The 18,642-nt window shown below is 36.2% G+C and overlaps 4 protein-coding genes across 7 annotated transcripts in view; 3 read left to right on the top strand and 1 right to left on the bottom strand.

Annotated features, from left to right (window-relative positions):
- Positions 1-11,208, top strand: part of LOC112055361 (rho-related BTB domain-containing protein 1) — a 40,328-nt gene extending 29,120 nt beyond the window's left edge. For all 4 annotated transcript variants that reach the window (XM_052889084.1, XM_052889082.1, XM_052889085.1 and 1 more), the window contains 2 exons: positions 273-372; positions 1,437-11,208. In XM_052889084.1, the coding sequence (XP_052745044.1) occupies positions 273-355 (83 nt within the window). In that variant the 3' untranslated portion in view covers positions 356-372; positions 1,437-11,208. The remainder of the gene's footprint in view (positions 1-272; positions 373-1,436) is intronic.
- The window catches only part of LOC128199462 (uncharacterized), a 480,879-nt gene that overhangs the window by 375,675 nt on the left and 86,562 nt on the right, over positions 1-18,642 (top strand). The window lies entirely within an intron of this gene.
- LOC112055364 (H/ACA ribonucleoprotein complex subunit 2-like protein) lies at positions 9,776-13,834 on the bottom strand. Its single transcript, XM_024095439.2, has 2 exons — positions 13,475-13,834; positions 9,776-12,093 (listed from the first exon to the last, which is right to left on the bottom strand). Exons 1-2 carry the CDS (start codon positions 13,711-13,713, stop codon positions 11,862-11,864), a joined length of 471 nt encoding a protein of 156 aa, XP_023951207.1. The 5' UTR covers positions 13,714-13,834; the 3' UTR covers positions 9,776-11,861.
- Positions 14,638-18,596, top strand: LOC112055367 (ADP-ribosylation factor-like protein 3). Its single transcript, XM_024095444.2, has 5 exons — positions 14,638-14,790; positions 15,633-15,893; positions 16,351-16,483; positions 17,344-17,447; positions 18,318-18,596. The coding sequence occupies exons 1-5, from the start codon at positions 14,785-14,787 to the stop codon at positions 18,360-18,362; spliced, it is 549 nt and encodes a 182-aa protein (XP_023951212.2). The 5' UTR covers positions 14,638-14,784; the 3' UTR covers positions 18,363-18,596.

The raw sequence follows: 18,642 nt of genomic DNA, 5'->3' as shown, positions 1-18,642 counted from the left end.
TCCTACACGGCATCGTACCGGCACGCTAAATCGCTTGGCGGTACGTCTTTGCCAGTAGGGTAACTAGCCAGGGCTGAAGCCTCCCACCAGCCAGGCCTGGACCAATTAAGAAAACCTTAATCGGCCCAGCCGGGGACCGAATCCAAGACCTCCGTCTTGTAGATATGAGATTCGCAGAAGAACCAAAGTCACCGACATAGCTTAACGACTTGCGAAGGTGAAGTTGCAATGGGCGGGGCACATAGTATTATTTATTTTTTAACTGTGAACAGGCAAAGGTCGCAGGGAAAGCGGCGCTGTGCCCGACGCTACGACCGCACTGTGCCGCACCGAGCCGCAGCAGGCGCCGCTCTGACATCTGCCTTACTGGAGGTGCGGTTTCATTTGTTAATTAAACTGTGAACATTTAAAAGGAGGGAACTAGCTACGCTTTACTAATTCGGAAGAAGTTTCGAAGTAAAAACTTCTTTGTGACACGCTTGGCTTGGGGAGAAAGCTAGTGAATCATCATTATCAACCCATATTCGGCTCACTGCTGAGCTCCAGTCTTCTCTCAGAATGACAGGGGTTAGGCCAATAGTCCATCAATGAAAAAAAAAAAAAATCCCAATGAGGATTGGCAGTCTTCACACACGCAGATAATTAAGAAAACTCTCTGGTATGCAGGTTTCATCACGAGGTTTTTCCTTCACCGTTTGAGACACGTGATATTAGTAATTTCTTAAAATGCAGACAACTGAAAAGTTCGAGGTGCATGTAAAATCCGGAATCGGAGGCAGTGGTTATTTTGTCCACTGGGCTATTTTGGCTAGTGAATGCCTTACCAACATTGTTATCGGGATACGCTTTAGGCTACAGTGAAATAGTGATTGTTATTTTAAAATATCAGTACATGGAGTTCTCAGAGAACTTTGAAACAATCCATTTTTGTATACTTCAAGAATCTGGTGCTCTACAGTTATGACCGAGGCTCATTGGATGGCGCTTTTTATTTATGTAATAAGTTTTACTTCGGTCGTGTGGTCTAAAACACACGGCAAGCGTCTCCACAGCAAAAGGGCGAATATGCAATTCGGTCAGAGAGGCATACTTGTGCCACATATCGTTTTCAGCTTTTTTTGCTGCGGCGCCCGGTCTTGATTCTGTCTCTCTGATATGAGACGGAGTCAATGTTTTAACGCAAGTACTGTCCCTTATTAGGACCTGACCGATTTCCCAGGGAACCAGCGTCAATACATCAGGTCTCTTATCTATCTATCATCCCCAATAATTAGTGACAACTCGATTAGCGCAGAAATATTTTATGATGGCAATGTGTCCTTCAGAAAATCACGAAGAAAAGGTCTACTGGCATTCCTTTGGGAGGAGAGGTCGTGAATACCTTACTGACATATTTTCCACATGGAATTTTTAATATAATTTTATTGTGTTTTCAGATCGCTCCGTTTCGCGGTTCTCCTGCCAGTGTCTCTGTGCTTCATGAGCACTTTGCTCACCATTCTCATACTGTTTCAGGTGTACACATAAACTTTGTACTACAATTAACATCGCGGTAATGCACAAAATGGTATAAAGTCGATTGGATTGCGTTTTTGAGATCTGTAAACCCTTTTTGAGGCGTTGAGGTTATGGCCTGTATCAATTGACGTTCCTCAAAAATTATTGAGATCATATTTGTGATGTATATTTGTATGGCGAATAACGTCTATTGATACGGAGCCACGTTATGGATGTCTGGGCATTGAAATGTTTGGAACGGTCTACGTTGGACCGTTGATTTGATAACGGAGTCTTGAAATGTTTGGAATTACTTTTAACTTTTACTTAACTTTTATTTATCCCCTTTTAATATTTACCCTGGAAATTTGCCCTATACCCTATTACCCTATAATTATAATTTTTAGATGATACACCATACTTTTCCATACACTATTATTCTCAATCAATTAATTATTTTATTTTTTTGAAATTACCTAATTTTATGTATGTCAAGTTTGTTGTAGTCCAAACGTAATGGCATTAGGTCGATATGTCCTGTAAATGGTCGATTATGATGGTATTGGTAGTTGCCAAAAACTTGTAAAATCGGTTCCTGGTAATTGGATTGCTATTAATTAACTTAGCATATAGGTGCGTAATATTGTATTTCTAATTTATAGGTAATTGTATGAATATTAAGCGTATATGTGAGGGTGGATAAAGATTTCAATTGTAGATTAGCTGATCCCTTTTCTAAGAATACAAGTCAGCAATACAAGAGATGTTTGTCTTATGTTAAACAAATCTACTTCCCAGATATCGCAGTTGGGGCCGAATATTTAGTAGTTTATACCAGGGAGTTAAAATTGGTGTTTATTTAGCTTTTGGGTCCTTTTAAGATGATTTATTTCATAAATTGGCTCATTTCTAGCGACTCGGAATATCAGTAATTGAAATCTTTGTCTAATATTTTTCATGATTTGTAACAACTTTTAAAACAGCTTTTACGAGACGATGAAAACATATTTTGGCGTTATTGCGTTAGTTACTTTTCTCTCTGGAGAAAAGAGAGGAAAGTAACCAATAACTATCGTATTGACTTCACGCAACGAACATCAAAGTATGTTGGCATTATAATAGTATAAGCCTTAAGATATTTTTGTAAAGCTTGATTAAAAAATTGCGGCCATATAACTAAAAATGCATATTGTTTAAAAAGTTTCTTGATTATGTACCTATTTGGATTTTGGTCCTTCCTGGGCACAGTTAGTTGATTCAATAATGCCTCCATTTATGAAGTTACAGTCCACTTATGTTGCGTTTAAATACACGGTATAGTACTTGTTGTGAATTGACTGCTGCACAGTAGAACACAATGTCTGTGTGAGTGAAAACACAGTACAAGTCAGGGATCCGTAGAACATTTTTTACAACTGATTACTATCAATTATTGGTGAGTAGTTTCATCTCAATTAGACGTTGATTTTTTTTTATTTTCGAAAATTCTTGATTCTGGTAGTTACCAGGAAATCAATTTCTAAGCGTCGTTCTACGGATCCCTGATTATACTGTCTTGGTGTCATACTGTTTATGCGTTTCCCTTGCATACCTCTAGGCATGGCACGAGTTGCCGTATTTTTCTGCTATAAGTTACAAGCTTTTTGGACCTTGAGATAACGAGAAAATTTTGTCTGCATAAAGCTCTTTCTTTTACACCATCGAAATATGTGTGCTTCGATGGTAAGAAAAGGAGAGTGATATGTGGGTACACAAAATTTGTTGTTATCTCTTGGCGTGCCTAACCGTGGCACGGCGATTCTTTTTCTACGATCGCAAACGCTTGGAAAATTAAAAAAGTTATAGAAATGACATTTGCTAGCGACAGGTCACGTGATCAAGTTGTTGATCGCATCTGTCACCGTTTATTGAACGATGGATTGAATCGACTAAATGCGTCCTGAAGTTTGTATTACCGGTTGATTTTATTGGTTAATTTCAATTGAGTGATTGATTGAGCGGCTCATTGAATTTTGAATGGCTCATTGAAAATTGAACCTTATCGAATGCTCGTACAGTGTAAATTAGCTTGTGCTGTATTTTGTAGGTATAATTGCATACAACGTGCAAGTATCGTTTGGCGAGTCAAATGTATACTAATCTACACTATGTTTATTTATATAATATTTATCTTGAAATTGTAATTAACTGTATGATAATTTGAAAATATACAATAAATTCACATATTTTTCTACGGCACTTACCTATTTGTAAAATAAGTTCAGAGTTCGAGTTAAAGTTCACAAACGTGACGGTTAGGTACGTTAATTTGTCAATATTTTTACTGTTTCTTTCATTTTGACGGCCTTCGTGGCGCAGTGGATTTCCAAGACGGAGGTTCTGGGTTCGAACCCCGGCTGGGCCGATTGAGGTTTTCATAATTTGTGGGAGGCTTCCGATTTAGCATTTAGATTTAGAGCGATTTAGCATTTCGGTGCGATGTCATGTAAAACGAAAGGGGTGGATTTTCATCACAGAACAGACACTATTGCTTTTAGCAATAGAAGTAGCAAGGGGGCGTGGCCCGCGTACACCCGGGTGTGCGGAACATCGCAAGCCTGTCCGCGCATGTACTGGCAGTCTTGTTTTGTTCTGTGACAAAAGGAATAAATAATATTCAACTCTAAAGTAAGGGTGACATATTTCATTTTTTACTGAATATTAAACAGTCATTTAGGCCACGCCCCCGGGTACGCTGGGTTCAATACAAAGAATTGGCACTTTATAAATCTAGTTACCTCTTATATCTGTGATTTTCATCCTACTCCTAACAAGTTAGCCCGCTTCCATATTAGATTGCATCATCAGGTGAGATTGTAGTCAAGGGCTAACTAAGGAATAAGGAGTAAGGAATAAAAAAAATCGGTTGTCTATAAAGTCGGTTTACTGACGATAGTTGAACGTGATAACGTCATAAGAAAATACTGATGGAATGGTTGCATTTTTCAAAAGAAAAAGTTTCTTTTTTCTAAAATACTGTTTAATAATCATCATAGACCAGTATATACTTTATATCATGTAAAAAAAGTTTGCAACACTAGAGCGAGGGATCGACGCATGACGTCATCTTTTTTCGAGTGTGCAGCCGGCTCCATCGAATTATAAGACATCACGTCAAAAAATATTTATTGTCAGTTATACAGGTCCTCAGCTGTGCAGCTCTCAGAATGAGAGGGGTTAGGCCTTAATCCACCACGCTGGCCCAATGCAGATTGGTAGACTTCACACACGCAGAGAATTACGAAAATTCTCTGGTATGCAGGTTTCCTTCACCCTGAGACTAGTGATATTTAATTTCTTAAAATGCACACAACTGAAAAGTTCGAGGTGTATGCCCCGGATTCGAACCCACACCCTCCGAAATTGGCGGCGCTATCACGGCTCTATCAACAAAAAAGTTTTGAATCATAGTTTTCATATCTTGAAGAACCGCGATATTGTAAAAAAAACTGAATTCAATCCTTTTTCAGGATAGTGGAATTCACATGGGAAATCTTGGTCGAGAATTTGAAGTTAAGCTTTTCTAAGTCATATTCAAAATTCAGTTGTAGTTAAAGCAACACTGGATAACTAAAATTTACTTGTCCAAAAGTCGTCGTTTCAAATGGCAACTTAACATACCTAACTGACTTGTCACGTTTGTCTATTATCATTTGAAAATTACTGGAAACTCTTTACATTTAATATAAAACTAAAGTAAGCTCTTAAAAGATTGCTTGAAAATAATCTCGCGCTTTATTCAAAATGTCACAAATACTGTGGAATTCTAAAGGAATTTGCCATAAGGCCAGCATTTTTAAACACAAATTATAAACTATTACCCATTTTTCTATGAAATGTAATGAATAAAATATAATAATACTTAGATCTAGTTTTTTTATAAAACAAGGCATGCTTGTATTACGTAGGTATATATTGTTTTGTAAATATTGAAAATTTATTTTCGTAGTTTGCTATAAGCCGAATTAAGTATGTAGATGTAATATGCTGTCCATTTACAATACTCCTATTGGGGAATGTCAATATCACATAAAGGACAAAAAAATATGGTGATACTGAGGGTAAAATCACATTTTGCCCTTTGGAAACAAATCTTCTCTTGATTTTATGTAAGCGCATTAAATCTTTACTATTTAAAACTAGCGGACCCGGTCAAGCTTCGCTTTGACTTATGTACGCTTTTTCCCTACCCTTCCCTACCCCTACCTCTATCCTACCCCCTTCCCTACCTCTATCCTACCTTTGTGTAGCAATTTTTAGCTTCCTACCTTGAAAACTGCGAAAAGTCCCATATAAAATTTTACTCCCTCTTTTAAAGGTTTGGGGGCAGATTAAAAAAAATGATGCAGTTTTTTTGTTAGTCACAAACAGTCTGCATACTACTGCATACATGCATATTATTAGCTCTCTGCCTTGGAAATTGCGGAATGCTCCATACAAACTTCCACCAACCATTTTAGGAAAGTGGGGTGACAGAAATAGACAAAAAGTAGTCTATGTCACTCTCCATCCTTTCAACAATCTACACCTAAAAAATCATGTCAATTCGTCGCTTCGTTTTGCCGTGAAAGACGGACAAACAAAAAGACACACACACACTTTCACATTTGTTATTATGGAATTATGGATTATGGACTGGGCCAAAATTGAGGGCAAATTTTATTATAAAATCGACACTGTCCAAAGCTTGGGTTGTATTTTCTCATTAGGAACTTTGTAAATGGACAATGTCTAAGTAGTTTGTGCTGTGATAGGTTAATATCAGATCTGTGATTAGATATGGTCAAACCATGCAATGGGTGTACCAAAGAATTATATTTTTAGTCGGTTTAAACTTAAAGTTTATCCTTATTCAGGGATACATTTTTGCATTTTATTCATCAGAGTGTGAGTAGACATGGGTTGAGGCTTGGTATTGCCTTTTTATTGTGTTTGCAGTTTTTTGTGTAAGCCCATGACTCTGCATGTGACATCAGTGACTTTAATACGAAGGTGAAGGGGTGGTATTCCCAGTATCACCTCTAAAGCGGTTGTAGATGTTGTGCCCATGCTGCCTGTTATGGCTAGACATGCTTGCCTTTGGAACTTTTGTAGTTCTTACTGGATTGTTGTTAAGAGTGTCCTAGGCCACTAGATTATTGAGGCTTAGGCCCCTGGACCTAACGTGTGAAACGAAAGAATTGTACAAGTGAGATTGAGTTTCTTTTGTGAGAAATCTTTACCCCTCTTTAAGACTGGCGGTTAGCAAACTTAATGTAAACCTTGCCCCTAACTCTTTCACCACAATGTAAAATTGGTAACTAAAGAAGTTTTTCGAGATTTGTCGCTTGTTTGTGGGGCCCCCTAATTCTGATACAGGCCCCCTCCAAGGCACTGCCTCTCACTTTATAAGACAGTAGATTTGAGGTAAAGACACTTCAGTAATGCATGATAGTGGGCTTTGGATGATAATAGAGATTATGTAATGATTGCTTTCATATGTTAATGCTTTCTGAAGCTTCGGTCTTATATTAAGAATTACTTAGATGAAAGAAAGAAAGTCAATTGGTATTTTATAGAACGAGGACTTCATGATTTTAAGTCCCATAGTTAGTAGATGAACGAGGCAGATGTAAGAGGGTTTTGCTCAAAGTTTTTAATTAGGGTAGAGCATTGGCGAAGGATGGAATTTAGATGGAGTGTAAGCCATCCCAAAGAAAAGGAAATTCATACAGCGTGATACAGACTCAGATTTATGATATATCTAGATACAGTACAACAATGAATATGCATGGATTTTTAAAGTTAACCGACGGAAATCGGCTTGTATGAACTCTTCCCGCTGGGGTAGACACTGTATGGAGAAGCTGTACAAAATGGAAATTTTCTTCTAATACATTAATTTATTTTAAATTGTTTTTTTTCAATCCAGGTATATTTTTTCTGGTTTACTTTTAGCTGAAACCGACTAAAAATATTTATAATGCTTGAGATTTGAATGTTGAATTTTTATAGTTAGAAATTTAGCTTACAAGCATATCTGTGTCTAAGTGGTATTGTTTGTTTTTTAATAATAATATATTTATTATATTTGGCACATAAATAAAGATTTTTAGTTTAACTTTCTATTATAAATACCTGTATTTTTCATCAATCAAAGTTAAAAATGATGATTTTGCCTAGGCGACGTAGATTTTGTATAATATGAAAATGTAAAAAAATCAAATTGATAATGAAATCCCACTATAAGTTTTGCTCACGCACAATAGCGAACATAGATAAAAAATCGTAGTGGATAATTAATTTATCGATTTTTAGTACTTTATATTTGGGCAAAAATTTTTATATTCAGGTGCCCGAAATGGACTTCTCATCAAAAAAAATCGAAGCAGTCCGCATTGCATATTCAGGCAAAATGTTTCGATTTTTTTGATGACACGTATATATTGCAGTGTATTTGTTTAATGAGTAAGCAACGTTATATATAAATTATATTATTATTTAACTATAGTCAATATTTTTTGATTTAAGAATGGTATTACTGTATTTAATTAGGATATTACGGTATTATTAGTCTTAAGATTCGAAATTAAATATAAAAAATCACTAAAATAATCAGCAGGCGATTCAAATGGGTTTTGAAATTTGTTTAACATCACAATAATAAAATAAAAAATAGATAATTATATACCTGATTATGGATTTATTTATATAATTTCAAGATGAGGTTGAAAATTTTACATACCTCAGAAAAGGTTTGAAAGAAAATCTTCTAAATGTTTTGAATTGTTATTTTTGTCGTTAGATGGCGCTGATCGTTTTAACATCACGTTATATGCCACAATAACTGAGTCCTCTTTTGTGCGGTACAGGAGTGAAGGTCATGAGGATAAAGAGGAGGGGGTGACAAGCTTTTGGCCTCCGTGGCACAGTGGATTTACACGATGGAAGTCCTGGGTTCGATCCCCAGCTGGGCCGATTGAGGTTTTCTTAATTGGTCCAGATCTGGCTGAGTAAAGAGGACCAGACAAAAATCGGTACGATGTCTTGTAGAAACCGAAAGTGGTGTGGATTTTCATCTTCCTCCTAACAAGTTAGTCTGCTTCCATCTTAGATTGCATCATCACTTATCATCAGGTGAGATTGTAGTCAATTTGTAAAGAATAAAAAAAAATCTCTCACTCCCTCACTTTATAGTCATACCAAGCATTCGTGTACCAGACAAGCGAAGACTGAGTCCAAGTTACTTATTGATTTATCTAAGCACGTTTCAATCGCCATTTTGAATCGCTGAGATAGAAAAAAATAGTATTGATAAATTTATTTTTGTATTATTTAGTAATAGCACACCGAGCTGTATGAAATTTTCGCTGACAACATTTAAAATAGACGCGTGTTTAGGACTACTTAGTGAATCTCTTCGACATTTCAAATTGTGTACAAAAATGTTCCCCCTTCATATAATATATTCAGAGGCACAATTATCCGCCCACTTTAATATGACAGAATACATTAAGGTGGGCGGATAATTGTGCCTCTGAGTATACAATAAATAGCGTTGCACATTATTGCAGCACGCGACTTAAACCTTTGGTGCACTTAAAATCGAGCTATATTTGCTGATTTTTTTTTAAATTATTCGGACTATAAACAAACCTCATGACTGAGTCGTCTTCGTGGTACAGGGGTTCAGCTAGAGTGAGACCCTCACAAAGAATAGCAACCCTCTGTCATCATTACATACATACACACACTTAAACTAGACTGGGCACACAAGATATTGGGGCCCTTTTATAAAAATTAAATACCTCTTATCAAGACCTTTCATTTGACGTATCTCACGATGAAGTTTGTAAAAGTTTTTTTTTCAACTTTCCATCTTCCCCCCCTCGCAGTGCAGTAGTATGCGCGGTTGATTTACGAGATTGGGTTTTCTTAATTGATCCAGGTCTGGTTGGTGGGAGGGAGGCTTCGGCCGTGGCTACTTACCACCCTACCGACAAAGACGTACCGCCAAGCGATTTAGCGGATTTCATCCTACTCCTAACAAGTTAGCCCGCTTCCATCTTAGATTGCATCATCACTTACCATTAAGTGAGATTGTAGTCAAGGGCTAACTTGTAGAAAAAAAAGAAAAGATGACTTAGTTTTCTGGTTTGCTTAGAGTCACTTGGGAAGAATAAATAAATTAATAACGTGCACATTACATTTCATTGAACTTTAAGGCAACCTATCTGCGTATATAAATGAAAATCTGTACTATTTTCTTACACTTTATTGAATAAAGACAGTACTGTTATCTCATTGACAGTGCACTGAAATGCAGGGTTATTATTTATACGATATTATTTAGGACCTCTTAGACGAAACTATCTCTATTATAATCTTGGAATACTGTAACTATTACAACTGTTAGGTTATATAAACATAATGTCCCTAATATGTTAGTCATTTTAAAAATTATATACTAAGGTGCTTTAAAGTAATTACAAAAATGGAGAAATTAAAAAAGTATTTTTGCACATTTGACTACCTCTACCTAGGCAGCACAATAGTTTCCTGCTTATTTCACTGAAAAAAAATCCAGATGACAGAAAAATTATTACACATTTGCAATGGAATTTTCATAATTGCCCTATGGCACTTTCAACGTAAATGACACAAAAATAAAATTTTAGTGCTCATATTTTGTTAGTTTGTATTTGTTTATAAGTTTCGTTTGGGGGACAAAAAATATTGCTTCAATTACTAGTAAATAGAATTCATTGGACAGATTTCAGACAGATATTTCTTAGGTTTTTAAATATTTATAACTGTAAATTGTGCTGTCACACCAATGATGAAAAAAAGAGGTAGATAGGTTATATGCGGACTGCAAGTGGCACTTTAAAACTATGCTAATTAGCAAACCTCAGCTCAGTCGCCACACTGTCATCGCGCCGTTGACAATGTCGCTTATGCTATTTTCGTGTGCCAGTGGTAAACATCAAATGTGGTTAATGTAACCTTTTTATCTACCTCTTTTTTTTTTAATCATAAGTGTATGTAGGTTCCATTGATCTGATTAGATAACATAGTCTAGATGTGTATGAAATATCTGCTGAAATCTGTTGTATTTTAAGATAGTTTCACATTTACAGCCAAAACAATGTTCATAGTTAGTTATGCATAAATATTTTTTTATCATAAAATTATGTCACGACATTGCTTGGAGTCATGTTTGTTAGAGTTATTTAATGGTATTAAAACAAATCACATTTTTTTTAATAACTGGTTTTTATATTGTAAATCTAAATAAAGTCTATCTCTCAAAGATAAATGTGAATACTTCTGTATATAACCTTGATACAAAATAACAAAAAAAAATAGTGGCTTTAAATACACTTGACTCTTTCCGGCACGCTTAGATGAGACAGCTTGGTGGAAGTTAAATAAAACATTAAGTAACAAAATCAAATACTACAATTTTAAGCAAATTTATGCTTAGATTTTCCAATGTTATGAATGCATTGCTTAGTCCAGAGGCTCCACAATGCTCTGTAAGTGTGAAACCACCTTTAGATCTAGTATTCTAGTGCGTAATTAAAGTACCTAATGTATTTTGCCAATCATCACTGTCTGGTTAGACAATCTGCCATTTTTTACGTACCCTTAGATTTTAATAAGTGTAATAAATCTATGTGTAATGGGGAACTGCTTTTGTTATTTCACCATTTAAACAAGACCAAACCTGAGATAAATCATGTTACATTTTGCAATGAGCTTAAGTTAAGTTTTTTTACTCTCTTATATTTAATTGCATTGCTTCTAAGATACAAAATAAAAAAACCTTTTTAAAAATCATCCCTGTCTTCAGGGTCATTTGAGGAACCTCCTCACAATAAACCTCAAGGATTACTGCCTTCTGTATCTGATTGATCCGTAAGTCAAGTGAAAGCTTTTTATGCCAAGCATGCGACCGCGCACTGCGCCTTCGCTGCTAGCCTCAGTCAATTCACTCTCTTCGCAGCGAGCAGTCGTATGCATGAATCGGTATGCACATATGTATAGGTAAGTACTATCTAGCCAGCAAAGGTGATATGTACATTACACGCGGCCTCAGTTTGCTGCAGCTTGGCGCAGTGTGTGGTCGCATGCTTGGCATATATGCTCGTATGTAGGTAGCTACAACTACAATCATAGACAGAAAAGATTAAAGAATAGTATCAGTTTACTCAACTTTGCACACAACTGTACTCTTATGTGCAGGTTCCAATTACTTTGTTTATAATTATTATACCACAAAAATGTAGACTTAGATAACTATTTTAATATACATTACACAGTTTTACTGAACTAAAGTAACATTATAAAGGATGTCCGAGGTGCTTAATTTCATCTCTAACTTCATCATACAACTCCTTATAGTCCTCATGTTCCTTTATAAGCACCATTATACACCCTCTCATGGTGCCCATGGCAGCTCCTATGTCTTTTCGACTGGGAGTGTAACAGTATGGGACATCTTTCTCTTCACATACTGCTGGCAGGTGGCACATGATTTCTATCGGTGAAATGTCGCCAGCGAAGAAGACAATCCTGCAAACATACAAGTAAGTTAATAAAAAATCAATTTTAATTCATTGTATTATTTTTTGGTCAGTGAGAAGTTAGCCCTTGACTGCAATTCCATTTGATATTAAGTGCAGTTTAAGATGGAAGTGGGCTTTTTTTTTATTTACAAGTTAGCCCTTGACTACAATCTCACCTGATGGTAAGTGATGATGCAGTCTAAGATGGAAGCGGGCTAACTTGTTAGGAGGAGGATGAAAATCCACACTCCTTTCGGTTTCTACATGGCATTATACCAGAACACTAAATCGCTTGGCTGTACGTCTTTGCCGGCAGGGTGGTAACTAGCCACGGCCGAAGCCTCGCACCAGCCAGACCTGGACAAATTAAGAAAATCTCAATCTGCCCAGCCGGGGATTGAACCCAGGACCTCCGTCTTGTAAATACACCGCGCATACCACTGCGCCACGGAGGTCATCAAAACGGGCTAACTTAGAAGATATAGTATAAGTTATTCTAACTATACCATCACCATTCACCATCACTTTCACCATATGTCATCTTACAAGAAAAATTGAATACAATAACCATTTTAGTGGCTATTGAAGCATATCAGTTAAATAAGTAGCTCTATTTTCCATGATATGTTCAAAACTTAAACTTCAGATAATAGTATCGGTTATGTGTGTAACTTTACAGGAGTCAACTATGCATGACCACTTGTTATCCATGCTATGCTCAGACAAAATACATAAGGACTAGTATAACACCCAAATTCAAGAACAAAATTTTTCTGCCATTTTCTAAGGAAAACGAGCTTAGATTTCATACATATCTTATACTAAACTAGCAGTTTTTGTTCGTTTTTTACAACATTTAACTACAGAAAAAGTATTTTTATGGAGGTTTTTACCGACAGACACGATTGTAAACTATGAAACATCGATTCTATAGAGACAGTGTTTATAATCGCATAAGATCTTTGATCATATACTTTGACAGAAAAATAATGTCTTGTGAGGCAGGTCTATATCTAATTAGTCTGTAATGCTATGGCATAGAGTTATAAATGTTGCACATAATGCAGAATTTAGATAACCCAAGTGTCTTTTTTATTTTTGACAGCTCTTAGTATAGGTTAAACTTGGTATAGGTTGTTTCAATACTATTGCTAATAATAACTTCATAATAATCATTGTTGAGATTGTCTGGGAGTCTGAAATTCTGAAATTGAAGCCTCAAGTCTGACAATGTTTAAAATTAATTTTAAGAATATGTTTTGGACTTACTTAACTTAGCGTACAAGGCCTTGAATATCCAAAGCACTGCTTAAGATACAAATTCCAATGTTCTAAATCTAATCAGGGTCAGTATACAAACATAACCTAAAAACTATCCAATAACTTACCCCTTTTCGCCTAATCTCAGTTGTTTTTGAACAATTTTTAATCCGTTCCGTATATAATTTTTATGACCACTGGACTTCTTGATGAGTTTATATATTTTTTTGCTTAATTTCTTCGGCGCCATCGGTTTCGCTATAATACTGCAATGCTCAACTTTGTCGTCGTAACTTTGTGGTTCATTCTTGATGCTAACATCGCCTTGCTCATCTTGCTCCATTGCTTCCTGTTTTACTTTGCCCATTATATCAAAATATAGTTTAGTTTTTATTTAATTATTTTAAGAAAACTTAACCAACACGTGTAAATGAAACAAAACAAACGCGAACGCCGAATCAAACGTGCGAGTCGGCGTGACAAGTGACAACTGACACTGACAAACGCTTTGGTGGAATAGTTGCGTCAAAATGTCAAACAGACGTTGACAGTTATTTTTTTTAATAAAAAGTTCAACAGCAGCATCGGCAGGGCCTTTTTGTGTTGTAAACATAAACATTTTATTGTTTAAAGTTAATTTTAAAAGAATTTAAACAACAAATTAAGCTAAATAATCATCTGACTTTTAGGCCTCAAAATGGAGCCGGAAAGTGGCTCTAGCTCTAGCGTATAGATTAATAAATAATAATCAGATGCTGGCAGCACCAATGATAGTAATAAAAGGTCGTTGGGCAGCACTATTCTCGGATAAAACCGTAGACCGCCGTAGACAGACGATTTTTGATTGTGCCGCCTTGTAGAGCTTTCCTATATCATAAGTTCCTAACTAACGGAGCGGTCAAGCTTTGCTTTGACTTATGTGCACTTCTTTCCTATCCCTACTCCTACACTACTCTACCCCTGCCCTACCCCTAACCTTTCCCTGCCCTACCCCTAACCTACCCCTAACCTACCCCTATCCTACCCCTACCCCTACCCTAGGTCTACCCTACTCCTACCCTAACCCTACCCTACACCTACCCTACCCCTACCCTACCCTTCCCAACCCTGCCAAGAAGTTGTGTTTGGCGCTCATTGACAGGGGACGTTTTTTGGTCGCTGATTGTGCATCCACTTTTTAATAGGAGATCGATGTCATTTGTCAATTTTAGTTCAGGTTTTAGCCGCGGGAATTCTGTCGTGGCGCGTAGTCTAAATAAAATTGATTTTACGGGCATTCAACACTGATTTGACGTTTTCTATTGTTACAGAGGTAACCATGGTGAATTTGTTGTGTCAACAAATCAAAATCACACCAAACATTTATATTGTGCAATAGTTATTTAGCGTATAATTATAATCTTCAGTAGGACTGTGTTTAAATCATTTCTTAGTTTCCATGATGGTACGTAACAATATAATAATAAATCAGACTTACCTATGCGATTAAGGTAAATGTAGATATGTATATAGTATAGACCTTTCAGCAGGGTCATAATTAGGTTTAGCGTCTGATCATCATCATCATTATCAACCCATATTCGGCTCATTAATAAGCACAAGTCTCTTCTTAGAATGAGAAGGAATATGCCTTAGTCCACCACGCTGGGCTAATGCGGATTGGCAGACTTCACACACGCAGAGAATTAAGAAAATTCTCAGGTATGCAGGTTTTCTCACAATGTGTTTCCTTCATCGTTTGAGACGCTAAAGATTATGAATTGCTGAAGTCGGTCTTTCTTCATACAATGCGTTCATATTCTAGTTCACACTTAAAGTTGCAACATGCCACACTGCGGAGGTTTTATAACCCCTCGGTAAGTATAATATTTTTGTACGATGCACCTCGTGTTCAAACCGGACTAGAAGCTTGACATCGCATCAAAGAAATACCAAAGTCACGATTTCCCTGGTTCCCCATCCATTTAATTTGCCACAAGCATTAGACGCTAGGAGACGTGGTAGCCCAGTGGATATGACCTCTGCGTTCGGGGCACGCACCTCCAACTTTTCAGTTTTAAACATTTTAGGAAATTAGATATCACGTGTATCAAACGGTGAAGGAAAAACATCGCGAGGAAACCTGCATACCTGAGAATTTTTTCAATTCTTTACGTGAGTGAAATCTGCCAATCCGCATCCAGCGTGGTGGACTATTAGCCTAACCCCTATTATTTTGAGAGGAGACTAGTGCTCAACAGTAAGCGAACATGGGTTGTTAATGTGACGTTTTTCCAAACATTACAGGGTCTACTGAACATTTTAAAGAAACTACGGTCTAATCCTGATAAAGAGCTTCGTCTACTGCTACTTGGTTTGGACAATGCTGGCAAGACCACGATACTGAAGCAATTGGCTTCAGAAGATGTCGCTCATGTCACCCCCACAGCGGGGTTCAATATTAAATCAGTGCTTTCCAACGGTTTCAAATTAAACGTGTGGGATATTGGTGGGCAGAGGAAGATCAGACCGTATTGGAGAAATTATTTTGAAAATACAGACATTCTTGTAAGTATTTTAGAATATCGTGAGTGTTATTCAATGAAACACGGCTAAACGCGATTTGAATCGTGCCGCGTTGCAAGAACCAGCTCATGATTAAGGGCCCCGTATTCGATTGGTAGGATCTTATTACTCAGGGTAGGAAATTAGTTGCTAATTGGTTACTACTAGTTAATTGGTTAAGCAGTAGCAGCAGATGACTATAGTCCGGCCGCTCAGAAATTGCGTTACTGGAGATTAACAGGACAGGTCGTGATCTAATAGGCGATGTGACATGAGAGAAAGTGACAAAAAAAAACGAAAAAAAAATGTATTTGTCCCATTAGCACGATCTGTCAGAAGCGCAATTTCTGAGCGGTCGCTCTTTAACCATGATAGGCATTAAATTAACATGTTAGGTACCTACTTCTTTTATGATATACGATCGCAATCGAATTGTTAATATAATTAAAATCTATTTCAGATCTATGTAGTGGATTGCTCTGACCACCAAAGACTTGAAGAAACTAGCCTAGAACTGGCAGAGCTCTTGCAAGATGACAAGCTACGCGGCGTGCCTCTATTGGTGTATGCTAACAAGCAAGACTTAGCTACAGGTGATCATCGTCATCAGCCGATTTTTTTATCATCATCATCATATTCAACCGATGAACGTCCACTGCTGGACATAGGCATCTTGCATGGACTTCCAAGCACGGTCTCGAGCTGCCATAATCCAGCAGCTCCATTCGCCTGCAGAGCAGTCAGTTAAGGTGCCGAATAACTGATATTTGGCACCTGAACTAACTGCTCTGCAGGCTAATTTACTATCTTCGACGTATGTTAGGTGACATATATTATACGAGATGGTCCATTTCAGGTTCACTCTTGTACACGGGGTACAACAATCATTAAAATTTAAAAAGTACAAAGATTTTATTAAAATTTATTAAAATGAATAAATCTAACTAAATAAAAAGAAATAAATAAATAAAATAAAAACTCAAGTTTTTGAGTTATACCAAGATGGCGCCCATAGAACAACTATGACATAACAATTGACAGCAAACGTCAAATCGATTAATGCATTGAAAACGTCTTAAATCCGCCAATATTACCCTTATTAATGTTTAATTTTTTGGGAGATAATGAATATTATTTCGAAAGAATTAAAGTAAAATCGTAGATTTGTATAATCAAAAATAGTTTAAAAAAAATATCTTCTTTTATTTCCGTTAGGGTACAATGACTGATCCTGGGCTCCATACAATTTTGGACCATCTCCTTTAGATTATATGTAACAAATGTCATCCGGTGCCTTATATTTACCCTTTTTTATATCACACAGTAGGTAGATTAGATGTTTATTTTATTAGGTTGTATAGGGACGAAATTAGTGAATATTGCTTTTATAATAATTAGTATTTTTTTTAATTTGTTTAGTACATTTATATAGATAGTTAATTGGATTTTACAGCTTTGCCGGCGAGCGAGGTAGCGACTTTGCTTGGCTTGCATCTGATCAGGGACCGGACTTGGCAGATTCAAGCGTGTGTGGCTACTGACGGCACTGGCGTGAAGGTAGTTTTATTTTTTTCTAAAAAAAAATTCTGAAAGGAGACTCGTGCTCAACAGTACGCCAAATATGGGTTGTTAATGATGATGAGGTAAAGTATCTACGCAATTTCGCGTGTTGCAAACTTCAGAGCGGACTCGAAGTTTTGCGCATCATCATCAACCCATATTCGGTTCACTGCTGAGCTCGAGTCTCCTCTCAGAATGAGAGGGGTAAATCCACCACGCTGGCCCATTGCGGATTAACAGACTATAGAGTCTATAGAGTAAGTTGCGCATACTATAGAGTAAAGTTCTGTTGTATTATCAGGTAGTGTGGAGATGATGATTTTGTTTGAATGTATTGATTTTTATGATACATTTGGTTAAATAAGGTCAATATGTTAACTAATTTATACATAAAAAGCAAAGATTGTCTGGATATTTGCAAAATAAATAAGATTATAAAATTTCATAATCTATTAAAAATCTTTCATCGTAATTAGATGAAAATTCATACAGTTTTAGCTTCCTTACATTAAATGTGACATTTTTCAATATGTGAACTATAAACATAAATGCACAAATAACAAAGATATTAGTAATTTTGTTTGACCGCGCATACAAATCTAACGATCATTATGACCTACGACGTCATTAAATCGTACCATTTTGTATGGGGCGTTTTTCAAGGATCCGCGGCAGCGCCGCAAATTTGACCCTTTAAATCCCTGTAGCTCCGAAAGTAATGATCGCAGATACCCTGTTACTTTTACAAAATTGCTTTACTATTAGTGTACTCCTAATTTATATACAATTCATAAAACTGTCATCATCCCTAATCAACATAATATTTGTATGACCCGTCTTGAAAATATATTTTTTTTTCATTTTCAGGAAGGCATGGAGTGGGTTTGCAAAAATATTCCGATTAAAAAGTAACTTCTGCAGATAATATAGTTTTAAGAAATCAATCAAAGATGATATTATATTGTTACTTCTTACCTTACCAATTAATTAATTAATTATTTATTTAATTAACAAACCACAAATGAAACTTAATGTGTTTATTATATTTTATATTAAGTTATTATTGTTTACAAAAATCGACCGATATTTTTAAAGTTTAATTACGATATTTTTTTAGATTAAAAAGTCACATGATACCTAATTTGTAAAAAATATTTTTACTGTGGTAAATGTATTTTTAACGTGATTCATA

The sequence above is a fragment of the Bicyclus anynana genome, chromosome 24 (assembly GCF_947172395.1).
Source record: "Bicyclus anynana chromosome 24, ilBicAnyn1.1, whole genome shotgun sequence".
Taxonomy (NCBI): Eukaryota; Metazoa; Arthropoda; class Insecta; order Lepidoptera; family Nymphalidae; genus Bicyclus; species Bicyclus anynana.
Note: the sequence above shows the minus strand (reverse complement) of the source record. Positions and strands in the feature narration are given on the sequence as shown.

What these genes read in the sequence shown, in the direction of transcription:
- LOC112055364 (XM_024095439.2), bottom strand. Translation starts at nt 13,713, where the DNA reads ATGGGCAAAGTAAAACAGGAAGCAATGGAGCAAGATGAGCAAGGCGAT. An exon ending in CTGAGATTAGGCGAAAAGGG is followed by an intron (nt 12,094 to 13,474) that starts GTAAGTTATTGG and finishes GTATGTTTGCAG; the next exon opens with GATTGTCTTCTTCGCTGGCG.
- LOC112055367 (XM_024095444.2), top strand. An exon ending in TTGAAAATACAGACATTCTT is followed by an intron (nt 15,894 to 16,350) that starts GTAAGTATTTTA and finishes AATCTATTTCAG; the next exon opens with ATCTATGTAGTGGATTGCTC. An exon ending in CTGACGGCACTGGCGTGAAG is followed by an intron (nt 17,448 to 18,317) that starts GTAGTTTTATTT and finishes TTTCATTTTCAG; the next exon opens with GAAGGCATGGAGTGGGTTTG.